Raw genomic sequence first — 18875 nt, 5'->3', positions numbered from 1 at the left:
ACTTCCGGATCCGCCGCCACGTGACAGGAGCGCCCCGCCCCTCCCCCCGGCCGGTCAGCCCCGCCCCTTCTCGCTCTTAAAAGGGCAACGGCGCCCAAAGAGGCGGGTGGGGCCCACCGCGCCCCTCTGCAGCCCCCACCCCACATCGCCCCTCTCACCCGGGACCCCCAAACTGGAGCCACGATCCCCCCACTCTGCTGCCACTCGAGACCCCCCAGACCAGCGGACGCGGCCTCAGCTCCATCTTTATTGGGGCACAGGAGGAGGGGGGTGGGCATGGGGGGGGGGGGGGGAAATGGAGATGGGGGGGGGGTCCATGGGGGTCGGGGGGTCCATGGGAGACCCCCCCTCAGCTGGTGCGGATCTGGTAATCTGCAAGAACAGAGAGAGGAGGTGAGGTGGGGGGCTGGGGCTGGGGCCTCAGGGGGATTTGGGGGTCCCAGGGGATTTGGGGTCCCGGGTGGGGGTCCCGGGTGGGGGCCCCGACTCACCCCCGCTCTGGGTGATGTAGCGCACCCAGGGCAGCGCCTGGTACCCGCTTTTCTCGATGATCTTCATGTACCGCACCTGGGGGGCACCTGGGGAGTTACCCCCACCCCAAAAAAACCCCAGAGTCCCCCCCCCCCCACCCCATCCTCGGGATCCCCTCGTGGAGACCCCAGACCCCCGGACTCTGCATGTCCCACCCTCATCCTGTCCCCAAACCTCCCCCGGGCCCCCTCCCAGGGACCCCAACCCCCCCACCGAGACCCCACTCCCCTCCCTCATCCTGTCCCCTCTCCCCGGCACTGCGGCCCCCCGGGGACCCCTCCCGAGCCCCCCGGGGACCCCTCCCGAGCCCCCCGGGGCACCTGATGCCCGAGACGGTGAAATAGGGGATCTCGAAGCGGACGGCGATGGGCGGCCGCCCCTCCTCCTCCTCCTTCTCCACGCTGGGCAGCCCGAAGTGAGCGCGCATCAGGTGCTCCTCCCCCCCTGCGACCCCGCAGCGGCTCGTGGGGACCCCCGCGGCCACCCCCGAACTGGGTGGGGGGGGGACACGGGGGGGACAGCCCAGGATGGGGGGATGGGGGGACAAGGAGAGGGGGAGAGCCTGGAATAGGGGGGTGGGGGTGGGGGACACCCCAGGACAGGGGTTGGGGGGGTCCCGGATGGGGGGACAGGGGTTGGGGGGTCTCAGGATGGGGGGACAGGGGTTGGATAGGGGTTGGGGGGTCCCTGGGATGGGGGGACAGGGGTTGGGGGGGTCCCGGGATGGGGGGACAGGGGTTGGGGGTCTCAGGATGGGGGGACAGGGGTTGGATAGGGGCTGGGGGGTCCCAGGATGGGGGGACAGGGGTTGGATAGGGGCTGGGGGGTCCCAGGATGGGGGGACAGGGGTTGGAGGTCCCCGGGATGGGGGGACAGAGTTGGGGGTCCCCAGGCCGGGCTGCTCACGGGGAAGGACTTGATGCTCCAGATGACCACGTTCCTCTCGGGCAGGTACCGCGCCGACCCCACCGTGGTCTTGAATTTCGGGGAGTCGGCGTCGCTGGGCACCGGCACCGAGATCTCCACCCCGTTGGCCACCGACTGCTTCTTGAACTGGCCCTTGGCCTGGAGGGGACACACAGGGGGGGTGGCAGGGGCTGGCTGGGGGTCCCCGAGGGGCGGGGGGGACGCCCGGGCTCACCTTGACCATGATTTCCACCCGGCTGTGGGAGAACTTCTCGATGATGGACTCGATCCAGATGAGCGGCTTCACCTGGGGGGGGGGCACAGGGGTCACCCCTGGAGTCCCCTGGGGGTCCCTGGGGGTCCCCAGGTGTCCCTGTCACCCCAGGAGGGGTCCTGGCCATGCGGACAGAGGTGCTGGACACACGGAGAGGGGTCACAACCCCAGGGAAAAGGGTCCCAGCCCCTCAGACTGTGGCCCCGAAGCCCCAGCCTGGGTTTGCAGCCTCCAGACCAAGTTTGCAGCCCCCAGACCAGGTTTGCAGCCCCCAGAGTGGGTTTGCAGCCCCCAGACCAGGTTTACAGCCCCCACACCAGGTTTGCAGCCCCCACACCAGGTTTGCAGCCCCCAGACCAGGTTTACAGCCCCCACACCAGGTTTGCAGCCCCCAGCCCGTGTTTGCAGCCCCCAGACCAGGATTGCAGCCCCCAGCCCGGGTTTGCAGCCCCCAGACCAGGTTTGCAGCCCCCAGAGTGCGTTTGCAGCCCCCAGACCGCGTTTGCAGCCCCCAGAGTGGGTTTGCAGCCCCCAGACCAGGTTTACAGCCCCCACACCAGGTTTGCAGCCCCCAGACCAGGTTTGCAGCCCCCAGAAGGGGGGTCCCAGCCCCACAGGGGTCCCCACCTGGGTGTGCAGGCGGTAGGACATGAGCTCGAAGTCGCCGTCGGGGGGGATGAAGGAGATGGTGCGGTCGTTGTCGAAGCGGGACAGACGGACGCACTGGTGGAACTTCACGTCCTCCAGCTCCACCGACTTGTTCTTCCCCCTGGAAGGGAGCAGGGGGCTCAGGAGGGATGGGGTGGGGGGAACGGGGCCGAGCCCCCCGCCCCGGCACTCACGGCCCGTGAGCTCGAAGAGGACGCGGTCGTTGAGGCCCAGGCGCAGCTCCGGCATTCCCGACAGGAAAACCTTCAGCTTGATGGTGCCCACCACCTCGCTGAGCACCACGCTGCCGTTGGCGCTCACCTGCGGGCACGGCCCGGCTTGGAGCTGCTCCACCCTGGCCGTCAGCCCCATCCTCACCCCCTGTCCTCACTGTTAGCCCCGTCACCATCACCTTCCTCGTCCCCAGCGCATCCCACCCCCATCCTCATCCCTTTTCCACCCTCGTCCTCGTTCCCACCCCAGCCCCCGTCACATCCCACCCCATTATCCATCCCTATTCAACCCCCATCACATCCCACCCCAATATCCATCCCCTTCCAACCCCAATCCCCACCCTTTCCCACCCCAATCCTCAAATCCTCATTCCCAGCCCAATCCCCTCCCTTTCCCACCCCAACCCTCATTCCCACTCCAGTCCTGTTTCCCACCCAATGTCCATCCCTTTCCCACCCCAATCCTCATTCCCACCCCAATCCTTATTCCCACCCCAGTCTTGCTCCCTTTCCCACCCCAATCCCCCTCCCTTTCCCACCCCAACCCTCATTCCCACCCCAGTATCCATCCCTTTTCCACCCCAATCCTCTTTCCCACCCCAATCCCCCTCCCTTACCCACCCCAATCCTCATTCCCACCCCAGTCTTGCTCCCTTTCCCACTCCAATCCTCATTCCCACTCCAATCCTCATTCCCACCCCAATCCTCATTCCCACCCCACTCTTGCTCCCTTTCCCACCCCAGTCTTGCTCCCTTTCCTGTCCCAACCCTCATTCCCACCCCAATCCTCATTCTCACCCCAATCTTTCTCCCTTTCCCACCCCAGTCTTGCTCCCTTTCCTGCCCCAATCCTCATTCCCACCCCAATCCTCATTCCCACCCCAGTCTTGCTCCCTTTCCCGCCCCAATCCCCACCCCCACCCCGCTCCCTTCCCCCCCCCGTGCCCCCCCAGTGCCCCTCACCAGCAGGTTCACCGCCTCGATGACGTCGATGAACACCTCGTTCTTCTTGTAGCGGATGCCCTCGGAGCGCCAGGACACCGCGTTGGTCACCGTGGTGGGCACGCGCGACTTCCCCGTGTCCAGCTTGTTCCCCTCCTGGGTGATGTACCTGGGTGCATGTTCTCAGTTCAGCCAGAGGCAAAAAGAGAAAGATTTCAAGATTTCTGCCCGGCTCAGCCTGGGAAAAAGTCCGGGAGGAATGTAAACAATCTGTTTTCTTGCTTTCCTGCAGATCTGTCCTCCCACACTGACCCAAGTCCAGTGCACCAATCAGGTGAAATGTTTTTATTTTAACACCATTGGCATTAACGTTCACAACATTCTCTGTAAAAGAGATGTGCTTTTGAATAAACGCTCATTTGCCTTCTGAAATCGTGCGAGTCGTTTCGCCCGTCCCTGCCCCAACAGCGTCACTGGGGGGCTCTGGGGGGGTCCCGGTGCCCCCCGGGCCCCTCCCCACACTCACTCCTGCAGGATCTTGCTGTCCGTGGTCTGCGGGAAGCCGAAGTCCATCAGCTCGTCCAGCAGCTCGTAGACGATGACGAAGTTGTCGCGGATGCTTTCCTCCTCCAGCTCCTTGAAGTACTCGCAGAACACCTGTGGGGGGAAGGGGGGCGGGGGGCACACCCAGCACCTCTGTCACCCCCCCCTGAGGTGGTCCTCAGCCCCCCAGGCCCCCGCTGAGACCCCCAGCTCACCTCCACCACCTTGTAGAGGAAGGAGAAGACCAAGGAGGCGTTCCCGTTCTTCTTGGTGGTGGCCACCACTGCGGGCGTTAAGGAAAAGGGGGGCACCGCTGGGTCCCCGAGGCTGGGGGGGGGGGGTCCCGGGGGGGGGGTCCCGGGGTGGGGGGTCCCGGAAGGATACGGTACAGGTTGGCGTGTTTGATCCACAGGAAGTGGACGTGGCCGTAGGTCAGCACGGGCGTGAGGGTCCCCTCCTCCTCCCGCTGCAGCAGGACCCCCATGAAGTGCTCGATCTCCCCCAGCCCCACGTCCCCCTTGTAGTTGCGGCTGATCAGCGGCTGTGGGGTGACGGTGGGGGGGGGGGGTGTCAGAAATGGGGACAACCCCCCCCCTCCCCCAAAACCCGCTCACCCCACCTCGGGGTCACGAGGGTCACCGCCACTGACCTTGGTTGACCTTCAAAGGCAGAGGGGACAGTCGGGTGTCCCCCACCCCGGTCACCCGCGTGACCCCCGGCAGGGTTTGGGGTGGTCGTGGCGGGGTGGGGGGGGGGGGGTGTCACATGTGGAGCACGCACCCCCTAACCCCCAAAATCCTCGGGGTCACGGGGGTCACCGCCACTGACCTTGGCTGACCTTCAAGGACAGAGGGGACAGGCGCGTGTCGCCCGGGGCGGGGGGTTTGGGGTGGTGGCGGGGGTCTCACCTTCCCCTTGAGGTCCAGGATGAAGAGGGCGGAGGCGGCCATGGCGCCCGCGCGGCGCCGTCACCTCCGGCACCGTCACCTGCCCAGGTGAGCGGCTGCGCCCACGGGCGCGTGGGGCCTTAAAGGGGACGGCCCAGCCCCACTCCCCCCGCCGGGGGTCCCACCTCCGGCGCTCGGGGGGGCGACCCCCAGGCTCGGCCACCCCACGAGGGCTTCGGCCACCTCCAGCCCGACCCCACAGTTTTGGGGTGGGGGGCGTGGGTGGGACCCCGAGACGGTTCAAAGAGGGTGGGTTTGGGACCCCTGGATATCTGGGTGCCCCACCCTGGGGGGGGGGTCTCTGCACCCCCAAGCTCACCCTCTTGGGGGGGGTCCCCGTAGCCCCTGACTCCTGTATTCCCCACCCTGGGGGTCGCTGCACCCCCAGACTCCCCGTGGCCCCCCATGAGGGGTCTCCACACCCCCCCCAACCATCAGGTTCCCCACTCTGGGTGGTCCCTGCACCCCCAGACCCCCGGATCCCCCACGGTGGGGGGGGTCGCTGTACCCCCGCATCCTCCCCTCTGCGGGGTCCCCGCACCCTCAGTTTCCCCCGCGGGGGGCGGGGGGTCTCTGTATCCCAACATCTCCCACTCTGCGTGGCCCCCAAGCCCCCAGACCCCCGGATTCCCCTCGGGGGGTCCCTGCACCCTCAGATTCCCCACCCTGGAGAATTCCCGCACCTCCAGACCCCCGCCCCCCCCTCCCCGCCGCATCCTCCGGTCCCACCGGAGCCCCGGGCGGGGCGGGACGGCCCCGGGCCCGGCCCCGGGGGCGGGTCGGTGCTGAGGGCCGGGCCCGGAGCCGCCCCGCCCGCAGACACAGCCCGGGGCTACCGGGGGGCTACCGGGGGGCTACCGGGGAAGCGGCGGGGGAGCCGCCCAGAGCCGCCGCCGCCATGGACCGGCCGGCGGGCAGGAGGGACCCGGACGGCGATTACGGTACCGAGCATCCACGCCCCACCCGTCCCGGGGCTCCCCCCGAACCCCCGGCACTGGGACCCCCGGCTTTGGGACCCCCGGCTTTGGGAACTCCCAGATTTTGGGCACCCTCAGGGCTTTGGAGACCCCCGGCTCGGGGCCCCTCGGGTTTAGGGACCCGCGGGCGTGGGAAGCCCCAGGTTTGGCGACCCGCAGGGGTTTTAGACCCTTCAGGCTTGGGGATCCCCCTGGTTTTGGGGGTTTGGGAACCCCCCAAGTCTGAAGACACGCAGGTTCAGGGACCCCCGCCTTTGGGGACCCCCGCGTTGGGGACCCCCGCGCTGGGGACCCCCGTCCAGCCCCATGGACACCCCCGAGGAGGCGGCAGGGGCGGCGGCCCCGCACGGTTTGGGGGCGCTCCTGGGGCTCCGGGCTGTTTCGGGGGGCTCGAGGTCGGGTCGGGGGTCCCGGGAAGTCCTGGGGGTGTCCCCGGTGCCCGCTCCGACACCGGAGGGAGGGAGGGACACGGGAGGCAGCGCCGGGACCCCTCCCCGCGGGCACCGGAGCCCCCCCCGACAGGCGGGACCCTCGGTGTCCCCCCGTTTTCCCCGGGCGGGGGCTCCCCCCGGCCCGGCCTTTGTTCCCTGTGCGCGGGGGGGGGACCCGCAGCCCTGACATCACCGGCGGCCTATGGGCGCCGGGATCCCGCCGCTGCTCCCGGTGATTTATTTACCCAAATATAACCGGGGCGGGGATGGAACCGGCGTCACCGCGGGGGGAGCTGGCACCGCCCGCCAGCCCTTTCCCGGCAGGAACCGGACATTTCCCGCCCGTTCCCAACCTCTGGACTGGGTTTGGCCAGGGCCGGACCGCGCCCCGGTGCTTCCCGGTACCGGAGCCGGAGCTCCTCGGTTTGCCCCGGTGCCGGAATTCCCCGGTAACCCCGGGTTCCCTCCGGTGCCACAGCCCGTTCCCCTCATTGCCACCCGGAGACGGAGCCAGGTCTCCCCGGTGCCCCCGCGGAGCACCCCCGGTGCAGGAGTCGGTTCTCCGCGGAGCCCCCCGGTGCCCGTGCCCGCTCCTCCCGGTTCTCCCCGGTGTCCCCCGGTGCACCGCGGAGCTGGTGCTCTCCGGGGCGGGGTTTGGGCCACGTTCGTGCCCCGGAGGGCGGATTTTGGGGAGGCCGTGACGGAGGCGGGGTCGTCGGAGCCCTGCCCAGCCCAGCCCAGCCCAGCCCGGCCCGGCCCGGCGCGGACGAGGACGGGAACGGGGACGGCGGCGGGTCCGGGGGTTCGCCGGGATGGGGGGACACGGGGACAACTACTACGGCAAACACGGTAACGGGACGGGGGGCTCGGGGGCGTATTTGGGGGTTCAGAAGCGCGGCCGGGGCTCGGGGGAGTCTTGGGGGGCTCGCCCGAGGTCGGGGGACCCCGTTCGGGGTTCCCGGTGGGTCGGGGGCACAGCCCGCTGCGGGCTGGGGGCTCTTTTGGGGATCCGCCGCGGTTCGGGGGCACCTCTGGGGGCTTCCCGCGGGTCAGAGCCCCGCGGCTCGGCGCGGAAGGAGTCAAACGGCCGCAGGGAAAGGCGGAAAACAAACCCAAAATGGGCGGAAAACGGGGCAATAAAAGGCGAAGCAAAGCGAAAGCAAAAGCGGCCGCGCCCCGCACGAGGGGGGGAGCCGCGGTTTTGGGGGGCTGGGGAGGGGTGCTCGGGTTTGGGGGGGGGGGGGGGGGCGGGCTGAGGGGGGCCGCGGTTTTGGGGCCGCCCTCCCCGGCAGGCGCAGAACCGGCCCGACGGCCGCGGTCGGACCCGGCGCCGGGACAAACCGGCTCCGGCGGTTCTGGGGCGTCACCGCGGCGCCGGGATCGGCGGCCCGGGGGTGTCCCGGGATCGCTCCCGGTTCTGGTTTTGACCCCCCCCCCCCGCGCCGCTGTTTAGGGAGGTTTGGAGAGGGGGAGATCCGCCCCCGGAAAGGGAGCGAACTCCAGAACTTCCCCCCAAAATAGCCCAAAGCGAACGTGTCCCCGCCACGGGGATGCCGTGACCCCCCCAAAATCCACCCCAAATCCCCGGCCCCCCTGCCCTGGGCCGCTCCCACGCTGGCTCCGTTCCCACCCTAAAAATAAAGCGGAGCAGCGGCGCGGCGCCGGGGAGGCTGCGGCGGGGCCGGGGCTCGGCGGGACCCCCGGTGATCCCCCCTCCCCCGGCCCGGTATCGCCGCCCTCAGCCCCGCTCTGCCCCCGCAGCTCTTCGGTGCTTCCGTGGAATTTGGTGTCTCTGGTGTTCCCATGGGATTTCGGGTCCCTCTCGCCGCAGCCTGGGGAGATTTTTGGGCAGAGCCACCTGTGGAAATGAGTTTTCCAAGGGAATCGTTGTTTCCCAGCCTGGGAAGCAGATCCGCAGATGTTTTTCCTCCTGATTACGCTTTTTTTGGGCGGCGTTTGGTTCCCTCGCTGCTGCGTGCTGTGGGGCGAGGAGGATGAGGAGTGCCTTCCTCCCGCCCCAGCCGTTCCCCATTGCCATTCCTCTTCCTCCCCACAGGAACGCCACAGAAGTATGACCCGACTTTCAAAGGTCCCATCTATGACAGGTAAGCAGAGCCCCACAGTGTCCCCAAAATCCCCCAAATCGAGGGTCCCCGAATCGAGGGTCCCGAAACCCAGGGTCCCCAAATCGAGGGTCCCCAACCTCGCTGTCCCCGCCGGCAGGGGCTGCACTGACATCGTCTGCTGCGTCCTGCTGGTGGTGGCCATCGTGGGCTACGTGGTGGTCGGCGTCGTGGGTACGTCCTGGGGGCTCAGGAGGGGCCGGGCAGGGCCCTGCGGGGTCTGGGGGCTGCAAAGGAGGGGGTGACCGACCACCGCCTCATCGTCCTGTGCCCCCCAGCCTGGACCCACGGGGACCCCCGGAAGGTGATCCACCCCACGGACAGCCGCGGGCAGTTCTGCGGGCAGCAGGGGACCCCCAACGAGTGAGTGCCGGACGCGCCGCTGGAGAGACCCCGAGTTCCTCGGGGGAGCGCGGCGGGGGTTTCCCCAACCCGGGCGGTTTTGGTTTGTTTTGCAGGAAAAAACCTTTCCTTTTCTACTTTGACATCGTCAAGTGCGCGAGCCCGCTGGTGCTGCTGGAATTCCAGTGCCCGACCACGCAGGTACGGCCCGGCCCCTCTGGACCGCGGCGTTCCCCAAATTCCCCACGGAATCCGGGCCTGCAGCCCCCCCGTGTCCCCCTCCCGTGCAGATCTGTGTCAGCAAATGCCCGGACCGGTACATGACGTACCTGACCGCCTTCGGGAACGCCGCGTCGCTGCAATATTACCGGAATTTCTGCACCCCCGAGTTCAAGAACTCGCAGAAGGTGGGTTGTGGGGTCGGTGTTCCCGTGCCGTGGGGTGATTCCCACCCGGAGCGCTGACGTCCGGCTCGTTGTCCCCACCCAGGCTCCCCTCGAGGTGCTGAGGGACAAGGAGTGTCCGGCCATGCTCATTCCCAGCACCCCACGTACGTCCGGAGTTAGCAAGGAGCTCGTTAACGATTCGCTGGCTTCCATCGGGATTTTTCGGAGGCTGTTTGGGGGTTCCGGGGGTCCTGTGGGGGTTTGGGGCTCCCGTTTTCCCAGCTGAGCCAGCCCCTCTGTCTCACCAGTGGCACGGAGATGCTTCCCAGCCATCCAGGCCAAGAAGGGCGTCATCATGGTGGGCAACGAGACCACCTACGATGATGGCCACGGGCGCCGCAGGAACGTCACCGAGCTGCTGGAAGGAGCCAAGTGAGTCCCAGGCCAGTGCCCCTCGTTAAGAGCAGCTTCGTTAGCGCTGCTTCGCCCGTTTGAGGTGTCGGGTGCTTGCCAGAAATCCTGCACCAAAATTCCATGTTGGAAAAGTGGAGGGCGGCAGTGCGGACAGCTCCGGGGAATTTGCTGTGCAGAATTGTTGAATTTTTTTTTGGTTTCGGGGTCCCCCCGGCTCCTGCTCCATCGGCGTTCCCTGTTTCCTTGCAGAAAAGCCAACGTGGTGCTGGAGACCCGGCAGCTGGCCATGAAGATCTTCGAGGATTACACGGTGTCCTGGTACTGGATCATCATGTGAGCATGGGGCAAAACTCAGGGATTTCCAGTATTTCACAATTCTCACAAGCCCCCGGCTTTCCCACAATTTCCACCGAGCAGAGCACGAGCAGCGACATCCCTCCCGTCCGTCCCCGCCGTGGTGCTCACGTTTTGGGGGATGCTGGGGCGCAGTGGGAGGGTGGTGACATGTGGCTGCCTTCCTCCCGCAGAGGCCTCGTCATTGCCATGGTGGCCAGCCTGATCTTCATCGTCCTGCTGCGCTTCCTGGCCGGGATCATGGTGTGGGTGATGATCGTGATGGTGATCCTGGTGCTGGGATACGGTGAGCAGGGGGCTGGGAGCCTCTCCCTGGCTTTTCCCCGTTCTCCTTTCCCTATTTCCGGTGGGATTTGCACTGCAGAAGTTCACACGCCGCGTCCTTCCGGCTGTCTCCTCCCTGGCCGGCATCCGGCTCTGCCTGTCCCGTGCAAAAAGGACAATTTTCTGCTTTTTGCCGCAGGAATCTTCCACTGTTACATGGAATATGCCAAGTTAAAAGGGGAAGCAGGGTCAGATGTGTCCCTGACAGACCTGGGCTTCCAGACCGACCTCCGTGTCTACCTCCACCTGCGGCAGACGTGGCTGGCGTTCCGTAAGTATCCGTCCTCCTCTGGAACTGGGATGGGACCCAGGACAGGGCACAGGAAGTGGAGGTCACAGCGGGTTTTTGGGCTGTTCCCACGTGAAGGAGGGACTTTGCCGGGTACCCAGCCGTGGGGCAGTGCTGGATGTTCCTGGGAGGAGATTTCGGTGCCGTGGGGGATTCCCTGGGGAAGGCGAAGGTGGCCCTCACGCTGCCCGGGGCTCCCTTCCCCTCCCAGTGATCATCCTGTGCGTGCTGGAGGTGGTGATCATCCTGCTGCTCATCTTCCTGCGCAAGAGGATCCTCATCGCCATCGCGCTCATCAAGGAGGCCAGCAGGTCTGGCTGTCCCTGTCCCCACGGCCGCTGGCACCCATCGCTCCAGGGTTTAACCGGGGTTTAACCGGGGTTTAACCGTCTTCTCGCAGGGCCGTCGGTCACATCATGTCGTCGCTGCTGTTCCCCTTGTGCACCTTCTTCTTGCTGTGCCTCTGCATCGCCTACTGGGCCAGCACTGCCGTGTATCCTTTCCTCTTCCTCATCCTCTTCCTCATCCTCCTCCTGTTCCCTGCATCCCTGTTCCCCAGAAGTCCAGTGTCTCCCCAGGCCTGGGGCAGGATCTGCTTGCGGATCCACCTTAAATCTCTGAGGTTTAACCCAAAACAAATCCTGAGGTGGAAGAGCAGCAGTGGGAGCTTGGGGAGAGTGAAGTGGAGCCTGGTTTGGATTTAGGGTTGGGTTTGGAAAATGGCCTTTCCTTAACGGTGACCCGCAGCTTCCTGTCCACCTCCAACGAGGCTGTTTACAAGGTGTTCAACGAGTCCGCGTGCCCGTTCTCTGGGCAGACCTGCAAGCCCGAGGTGAGGACCTCGGGAAACTCAGAATCTGTCAGAGATGAGACCACGGGGGTCAGTCTGGGTTGACCGGCGGTGTCCTGTGTCCTCTCCAGACCTTCAACACCAGCAACGTCACCAAGCTGTGCCCTGATGCCCAGTGCCTCTTCGCGTTCTACGGCGGTGAGACCGCCTATCACAAGTACCTCATCGTGCTCCAGTTCTTCAACGTCTTCATGTTCTTCTGGCTCGCCAACTTCGTCATCGCGCTGGGCCAGGTGACGCTGGCAGGTGCCTTCGCCTCCTACTACTGGGCCTTCAAGAAGCCCGACGACATGCCGGCCTTCCCGCTCTTCTCCGCCTTCGGCCGCGCGCTCCGGTGCGTCCGTCCCCGCGAGGGTGGCCGGGAGCTCTGGGAGGTTGTGCCTTTATAACCGGGGTGGTCTATCCCTAGGTACCACACCGGCTCGCTGGCCTTCGGCTCGCTGGTCCTGGCCATCGTCCAGGTCATCAGGGTCACCCTGGAGTACCTGGACCACCGGCTGAAAGGTACCAGGGCTGGGGTGGGAATGAGCGGGGTTGGCCTGTGGTGGGGGGTGGAATGGGATGAGCTGCAAGGCCCCTTCCAACCCAAACCATTCCATGATGCTGTGAAGTGTTTCCCGGGGCAGGAGCCTAGGGACTTGGCCAGCCTGCCCCGGTGCCAGGGAATTCTGTGCCGTGCAACCGTTCATCAGGAAATGTCAACAGCGAGTGGGGGCGTGGGAAGAGCAGTCTGGGCCTCGCTGTGGGTGCCCAGGGGGCTGAGAACAGGGCTTGGATGGGGGAACTGTGGCAACAAAGTCTCACCAGGGACCTTAAAGTGGCTGCTGGAAGATCCGGCCCCTCTGGCTTTGGTGCTGACCCCTCTCCCTGCACCCTCCAGCCGCCGAGAACAAGTTTGCCAAGTTCCTCCTGAGCTGCCTCAAGTGCTGCTTCTGGTGCCTGGAAAAATTCATCAAGTTCCTCAACAGGAACGCCTACATCATGGTGAGAGTCGCCCAAAACCAATGCCCTCGAAGGGCTGGGGCTGCCACGGGGGCAGCTCAGAGATTTCCCTGGGAATTGTGTCTCCTGATGCTGTAGGAACATAGAGCTTTGCGGTGTTTTTTGGCTTTTTGGCTGAAAAACATTGCCTTCAGCCACATTCTGTTGGCTTTGGGGAGGACCTTTTGTGGGCGGGGGTATTCAGCTCTGGGTCTCTGCGATGCCTGACCCAGCAGTGGATGAGAAAGCCCTTCCAGGGTGGGATTTGCACTCTCCTCTGGGTGGTGGACTCAGTGCAGCCCCGTTTCTCTCTCCTCTGCCCGGTTTTTCCGCCCCAGATCGCCATCTACGGCACCAACTTCTGCACCTCGGCCCGGAACGCATTCTTCCTGCTGATGAGGAACATCATCAGGTGAGATCCTGGGGGAATCACCCCAGACCGTTTGCCACACATGCCTTGGCTGCTCCTGTCAGAACTCGGATGTGGAGGCTCATCCCTCTTTTGTCTCCAGGGTGGCCGTGTTAGATAAAGTCACGGATTTCCTCTTCTTCCTCGGGAAGCTCCTCATCGTGGGAAGTGTGGGTAAGTGCTGGGTTCTGGAAGTTTCTCCTCGGGGCATCCAGCTGTCGTCGCCGGTTGTGCTGTCCCAAAAGCTCCACTCAAGTCACCCCTCCTGTGAAGCTGCTCCTTTCCATCCCGTTTTCCATCTTGCCCACCCTCGTCCATCCCTTGTTTTCCCAGGAATCCTCGCCTTCTTCTTCTTCACCCACCGGATAAAGCTGGTCCAGGACACGGCGCCGCCGCTGAATTACTACTGGGTTCCAATTCTGGTGAGCTGCCCTTTCTCTTTGGGGTGACTTTAGACAGAGAGGACAGCGATGCCCCACACCAACCCCTCCGCACACCCGGTGCCTCAAGGACCTCCTTTGTTGGAGGTGTTTTCCCGGTCGCCCGTGCAATGAGCCCTTTGTTGGTTGCTGTTGGCGCCGCGCCCGCCTGCGCTGCCCACTTTGGCCTCCGTCCAGTGGTGGCTGAGGCCTTTTGTCCCCACTCAGGCTGCTCTGAACAGTCCTGCCCTGTTCACTTCTCCTCCTTCCTCTGGGGAATGTGGGATTCAGCTCTTTCCTCCTCCTCCTCCTGCTGCTGCTCCTGGCTGGGGCTCTGGGCTCTCTGCCGGCCGCGGCATCAGCGTGCGGTGTCTCTTCCAGACGGTGATCGTGGGCTCCTACCTCATTGCCCACGGGTTCTTCAGCGTGTACGGCATGTGCGTGGACACCCTCTTCCTTTGCTTCTGTGAGTATCAGCAAAAAAAAAAAGCCCTCTCCCATCAGGCTCACCCCCAGAGTGTCCAGTCTGGGGTTTTGCTCGCAATCCCGGGGTCCCTCTGGGTGGTTTTCTCCTGCTTTTTCCTTTCCTGATTGCTCACCTGCGTTCTCACCTGCTCTCCCCTGCCTCCTCCAGCAAGAGACCCCCAGCCTGTCCGTGGGCTCCTGCATCTCTCCCTCTGTTTTGGTGTTTTGGGCTCGGTGGAATTAACTACAACTAACCTCGATTTCCCTTTTTTTCCTCCCTGTTTTCCTTCTTTTCCACCCCTCCCGTGTCTCTGGTCACACGTTCTCCATCCTCCACCTCCGCCCTGTCTCTCCCTGGCTCCTCCACTGCTTTTCGCTCTTCCCCTTCACGGCTGTTTCTTCCTGGGGCTGGAAAAGGTGAAGATCTGGAGAGAAACGATGGATCTCCGGAGAGGCCTTACTACATGTCCCCCGAGCTCAGCGAGATCCTGCTGAAGGGGCACCTAGAACCTTCCAAAAGCGCCGATAGCCAAGGCTAGGGCCTGGCGCCCGGGCAGAGGCCGCGGGACCCTCCCGGCCCCCTGACCCCAGCAGCGACTCCCGCGGTGCCACTGTGTCCCCTGGAAGTCCTTCGAGGGTGGCGGGTGCCGACCCTCAGCACCCAATGGTGTCCAATCTACCTTCCTGCCCAAAAATCCGTGTTCCTGCGTCGAGAGAACCCACCCAGAGTCGGTTGGGGCTCCCGGTAGCGCCCAGCGAGGAGCGCGGTGCCTGGAGATCATCGTGGTTTTGAGGCAGAGATCTTTGTTCCTGAGGGAAGGCTGGCGTGGCTAGCACGAGGGATGCCGCGTGGAGGGACGTTTGTGGGATGGGCCGAGTGGGTTCCGCCACCCCAAACTGGTCTCTGGGCGTTTCCTCGGTGTCTGCTTCAGCCAAGAGCAGTGAAACTTTCTTTGCCCTTTCCTCACCCCTTTCCTTGCAGTTTTCTCGCCCTTTTCCTCCCCCCGTCTCTATGCAAACCACAAAACTTTGAAGGATTCCGGGCGAGGTTGCAGAGCTTTGGCTTCACACCCGCTGCTTTAGCCCAGCTTGTCCCTGTCCCCTGTGCCAGCCATCGCAGGAGCCGTCACCGGTGGCCATTGGGACTTGGTGGCCGCTGGGACTTGGAGGGTTTCACTCCAGGCATGGGAGGGGGTCAGGATTTCTCCTCCAGACAGCCCAGAAATGATCAAGATTTTAAAAAAACAGCTCTTGTGGCTCAGCCTCAGCCACAGCTCCCAGCCAGACCCTCCCAGGATAAAGCCATGGTGTTGATGCTCCCATTTCCCTCCCAGAAGGATCCAAATCCCTCTCAAAACACCCCCTGGGCATTGCGAGCCTGGAGCTTTGTGGCTTTGTTTGGTTTTGGGGTGTTGTTTTTCCACGGCTGGGATTTTCCAACCTCGTTGGTGCGTCTGGAACGAGGGGAATCGCTTTGCATTGGCTCCAGAGCTGTTGGGAAGAGCTAAAGGGTCTCTCCTGCCCTTGGCTCTGTTCAAGTTTCACCCTCGAGAAACAAAACACCCAAATTTCCTCTTTCTTCTCAATCCCTGCGGGCCATTCCCAGAGAGAGAAAAACCCCATTCCACGACGAGCCCAGAGACTTTGTTTAACCTGGGAATCGTTGTTAGAGGATCCCAGGAGCCTCCATCACACCAACCCCATATCTGCCCCCGCCGCGGGGCCGGGGATTTCTCGTTGCAGTGGAAGACCTGGAGCGCAACGACGGCTCGGCGGAAAAGCCCTACTTCATGTCCCAGAACCTGAGGAAGCTGCTCAAGAAGACCAACAAAGGCCAGCCCGACGCGTAGCGCCGCGTCGGAGAGCGCCCGGCACCGCCTGTCCCACGTGGAATTCGCCTCTATGGACCTTGGACCACCCCTGGCAGCGTGGGTGGATTGGTAAAATGCAGATTTTTGATGACTCGGCCTTAAATCCTTGTGCTGGTAACGACGACGAGCCGCAGGGTCCGTGCCAGTGCCACTCCTGGGGCAAAATCCCGATTCCCGAGGGTCAGCGACTCCAGAGTGAATTTAATTGTGTTTGATCCCGTTTTGGTCCCAGTAAACCCTTCTGCGGTTGGCCTTCCTCGGCGCCCGCGGGGATCCGAGCGGATCTGGGCGCGGAGGTGACACGGGAACGAGCCGGGAGGTTCAGGCAGCTCCTCGTGGGGCGTTTTCCTTGTGGCCCCCCCTAAATGTTGAATTGTGGTTGTGCATTCCTGCCCAGAGAGCTGGGACGGGCTGGCATCACTTCCAGTCCCTCGCTGCCCTTTGCCGACACCCGAGGGCCCTGGTTTGGGCCCTAATTAATTTTAAAAATAAGCTAATTAGTGCTTTTGTAGCCACTGCAAGGGGTGAAGGTGGAGGGGAACGAGGGGGCCGTGAGCAGATTTGGGGCCTGAGGCTCTGTCCAGCTCTTGCGCCTCTTGAGGGCCTGCAGCTTCCAGAGATTCCTCCCCAAAACGTGCATCTGATTCCCCAAAGTTGTCAGTTTAGGGCAAACCCTCCCCTAGCTTCCCAAACGCTTCACCTGCATAAGGGGTTTTGGGACACCCCTGCCCCAGGGCATGGGGAGGGGGCGTGGATGGACCTGGGGGGATTTTGGTTTCATTATGGGTGATTTTAGCAAAGCCTTGGCAGCCCACGCCTGCCTCCAGCCAGGAGAGGGAAAAAGGGATTTTTTTGTGTGTGGAAAAGGGGTCAATTAACTCCAAAATGTAACTAACTCAAACCTAAAATGTAACAGAATTAACCCTCAGACCCGGGGCAGCCACAGGAGCAGAGCCACCACCAGCAATTGGGCTTTTTTGGGGGCTCATTTGTTAGAAAGGGACTTAAAGAAATTCTCTGAGGCTTTGGGGGACAATTCCCAGCTCCCACAGGCTGGGGGGGTCCCACCTTCCCCCCTCCCAGTGCTCACCTGGCTACAGGAATTGGTGCTGAGGGATCCTTTTGGCTTCTTTTTACCCCAATTCCCCTGCCACCTTTAGGTTTTGTATCGTCCAGGGGACGTTTCTATGGAATTATCCAATCCTTTGGGGGGCTTTTGTACATTTTGCTTTTCCAGGATGTTTTCAGTTGTGGTTATTTGGAGCTTTTCCAGTGAATTTTTGGGGGCATGTTTTAGTTTCTCTGACGCCGCCGGGCAGAGCTTCCCTAGCTGGAATCAAACACTCTGATTTCTCTAATTTTTCTTTTTAAAATTCCCCAAATGTTCCCTTTCCCCCTTCATTTTTCAGTGCAGCTGATCAGTGGACAGTGGAAGGAGTGGAAGGGAAAATTGAAGCCAAAAAAAATGAAGGAAAAGGTAAAACTAGAAAGGTGAAGGGAAAGACAGAAAAATGAAGGGAAAGGTAAAAACAAAGCTGAAAAAGTAACAGTAAAGCTCAACAGAACAGATCAAATGAAGCTAAAAAGAGGCAAATCCTCCCAGTTTGGGATAAGTGGGAATAATTCAGGGAATAATCACCAGACCTTGTTCCACTTACAGCCATTCCAGCACCTCCAGCACGTGTCCTGCAGCTCCTGATGCTTGTTCTGGATTAACTCAGTTTTTTCCCCTCCCTGTGCAGGTTTCAGGGTGGATTTGGTTTTATTTCTGTTCAGAATGTTCATATTGGGGGCGAATTCTCTCTCACTCCTCAATTTTCATCTGTTTTCCTCCTAAATCCTGACCCTTTGGGTGTGGGAACCTTGTGGGAAGCAGCTGAGGAGTGGCAGGAACTGGGTTTATTTGCTTAAAAAGGCAAAAAACAGCAGGAATTTGGAAGGCTGGAAGGAAAAGCGGTGAAGGAGAGAAGAAATTTGAGAAAATGTGTTCCTGGGGAAGCCGGGCTGGCTCGGCTGCCTCCCAGCAGCACAGGATTTGAGGAGAATTAAGGATTTTTATTGCCAATAAACCCAAGTGGCTTTTTGTGAAGTGTTGGGGAGCAGTGAGGGAAATATTCCTGTAAAAAAGGGTTTTTTTGGAAAACTCAGAGCGAGGGCAGCTGTCCGGGGGAATCACTCCAAGACTGGGTTCCTGCTTCCAGGCAAAGCTCAATGTTCGAGGCATTAAATGATGGAATTTAGGGTTAATGGCGCTTTTCCTCCCCGGTCTAGAAATGCGGCTTGTGTCCCTACAAACCTGATTGTTCTGCGGGCAAAGAAAGCAACCCTAAATCCTAAAAAAAAAAAGCTAAACCCGCAGGGGTGATGTTTTACAGGAAAATGCTCATTTTTTGTGTGTTTTTGAGGCATTAAGGGTGCTGTGACACTCCGGAGTCTCTGCGCGGTTCCGTCAGCGTCGCGACCAACAATAAAAAAGTGCCTGTTTGGACCTCGTTCTGTTGTGTGACATCACGGGGCTCTAATGTCACAGGGCTGACACCAATTCCGCCACGTTTCACCCCAAAATGGCCATTTCAGCATTTGTTCAGCTGATTTCAAAGTTGGGGGGGGGGGGTCACTGATTTTGGGGAGTTTTGGCTGAATCTGAGTAATTTTCCCACAATCCCTGAGGCGCAGGGTATCTGAGAGGGGATTTTAAAGAGCAAAGTCCTCCTTCAGACACCTATTTAATGTTGTGTCCTTGGTCATCAAAAGTAAAAGGTCTTTTTGTGGTCAAATGCCTCCAAAAAGGCATCTTTGAGGTTGTTACCCTCAAAAATTCAATGGTTTTGAGGTCAAGTCACTGAAAAATCTGCATTTTTGAGGTCAAACCCCTTCAAAAAAGGAGGTTTTTGAGGCCAAACCCCTTCCAAATAAGGTGGTTTTGAGGTCAACACCCTCCAAATAAGGTGATTTTGAGGTTGTTGCCCTCGCAAAAAGGCGATTTTGACATCAAACCCCTCCAAAAAAAGGCACTTTGAGGTCAAACCTTTTCATTCCTTGTCAGAGAAGGATCTTCCCCGTGGAACCCTGGCTGGGCTCAGGTGCTTCGGGGGGTCGCGCGGTCGTGTCCCCTCACGGAGATCATCTCAGGCCACCGCTCCCCTCACGGCGTCCCCTCAGCCCGCGCCCCCCCCGGCCCGTTCCCGCCACCGCTCTCGGCCCCGCCCCTCCTGC

General features: G+C 62.2%; 2 protein-coding genes and 1 long non-coding RNA gene across 6 annotated transcripts; 1 reads left to right on the top strand and 2 right to left on the bottom strand.

Moving 5' to 3' along the window:
- Positions 1–244: 244 nt before the first annotated feature.
- On the bottom strand, positions 245–5372 carry AP1M2 (adaptor related protein complex 1 subunit mu 2). The gene is made up of 11 exons (XM_053969376.1): positions 4986–5372; positions 4462–4618; positions 4293–4360; positions 4061–4191; positions 3556–3703; positions 2339–2680; positions 1673–1744; positions 1440–1596; positions 850–978; positions 492–578; positions 245–372 (listed from the first exon to the last, which is right to left on the bottom strand). Exons 1-11 carry the CDS (start codon positions 5025–5027, stop codon positions 350–352), a joined length of 1356 nt encoding a protein of 451 aa, XP_053825351.1. The 5' UTR covers positions 5028–5372; the 3' UTR covers positions 245–349.
- Positions 5373–5832: 460 nt separating this feature from the next.
- SLC44A2 (solute carrier family 44 member 2) lies at positions 5833–18147 on the top strand. 4 transcript variants are annotated; one of them, XM_053969371.1, is made up of 22 exons: positions 5833–5965; positions 8489–8537; positions 8656–8729; positions 8834–8918; positions 9014–9098; positions 9188–9304; positions 9387–9447; positions 9592–9715; positions 9947–10030; positions 10225–10337; positions 10515–10646; positions 10876–10975; positions 11065–11157; positions 11412–11496; positions 11586–11848; positions 11924–12018; positions 12395–12498; positions 12834–12907; positions 13008–13078; positions 13238–13326; positions 13705–13789; positions 14206–15623. In XM_053969371.1, the coding sequence occupies exons 1-22, from the start codon at positions 5923–5925 to the stop codon at positions 14325–14327; spliced, it is 2148 nt and encodes a 715-aa protein (XP_053825346.1). In that variant the 5' UTR covers positions 5833–5922; the 3' UTR covers positions 14328–15623. The 4 variants fall into 4 exon arrangements, with proteins under 4 accessions (XP_053825346.1, XP_053825348.1, XP_053825347.1 ...); XM_053969373.1 differs by having other exon boundaries at positions 5835–5965; positions 15532–18147; XM_053969372.1 differs by lacking the exon at positions 5833–5965 and adding an exon at positions 5999–7281.
- LOC128802804 (uncharacterized) lies at positions 8041–9315 on the bottom strand. Its single transcript, XR_008435575.1, has 3 exons — positions 9227–9315; positions 8636–8782; positions 8041–8410 (listed from the first exon to the last, which is right to left on the bottom strand). It is a non-coding gene; the product is annotated as an uncharacterized LOC128802804 (long non-coding RNA).
- Positions 18148–18875: the final 728 nt, after the last annotated feature.

This window comes from Vidua macroura, unplaced genomic scaffold (genome assembly GCF_024509145.1).
Source record: "Vidua macroura isolate BioBank_ID:100142 unplaced genomic scaffold, ASM2450914v1 whyUn_scaffold_189, whole genome shotgun sequence".
In the NCBI taxonomy this organism is placed as follows: domain Eukaryota; kingdom Metazoa; phylum Chordata; class Aves; order Passeriformes; family Viduidae; genus Vidua; species Vidua macroura.
Note: the sequence above shows the minus strand (reverse complement) of the source record. Positions and strands in the feature narration are given on the sequence as shown.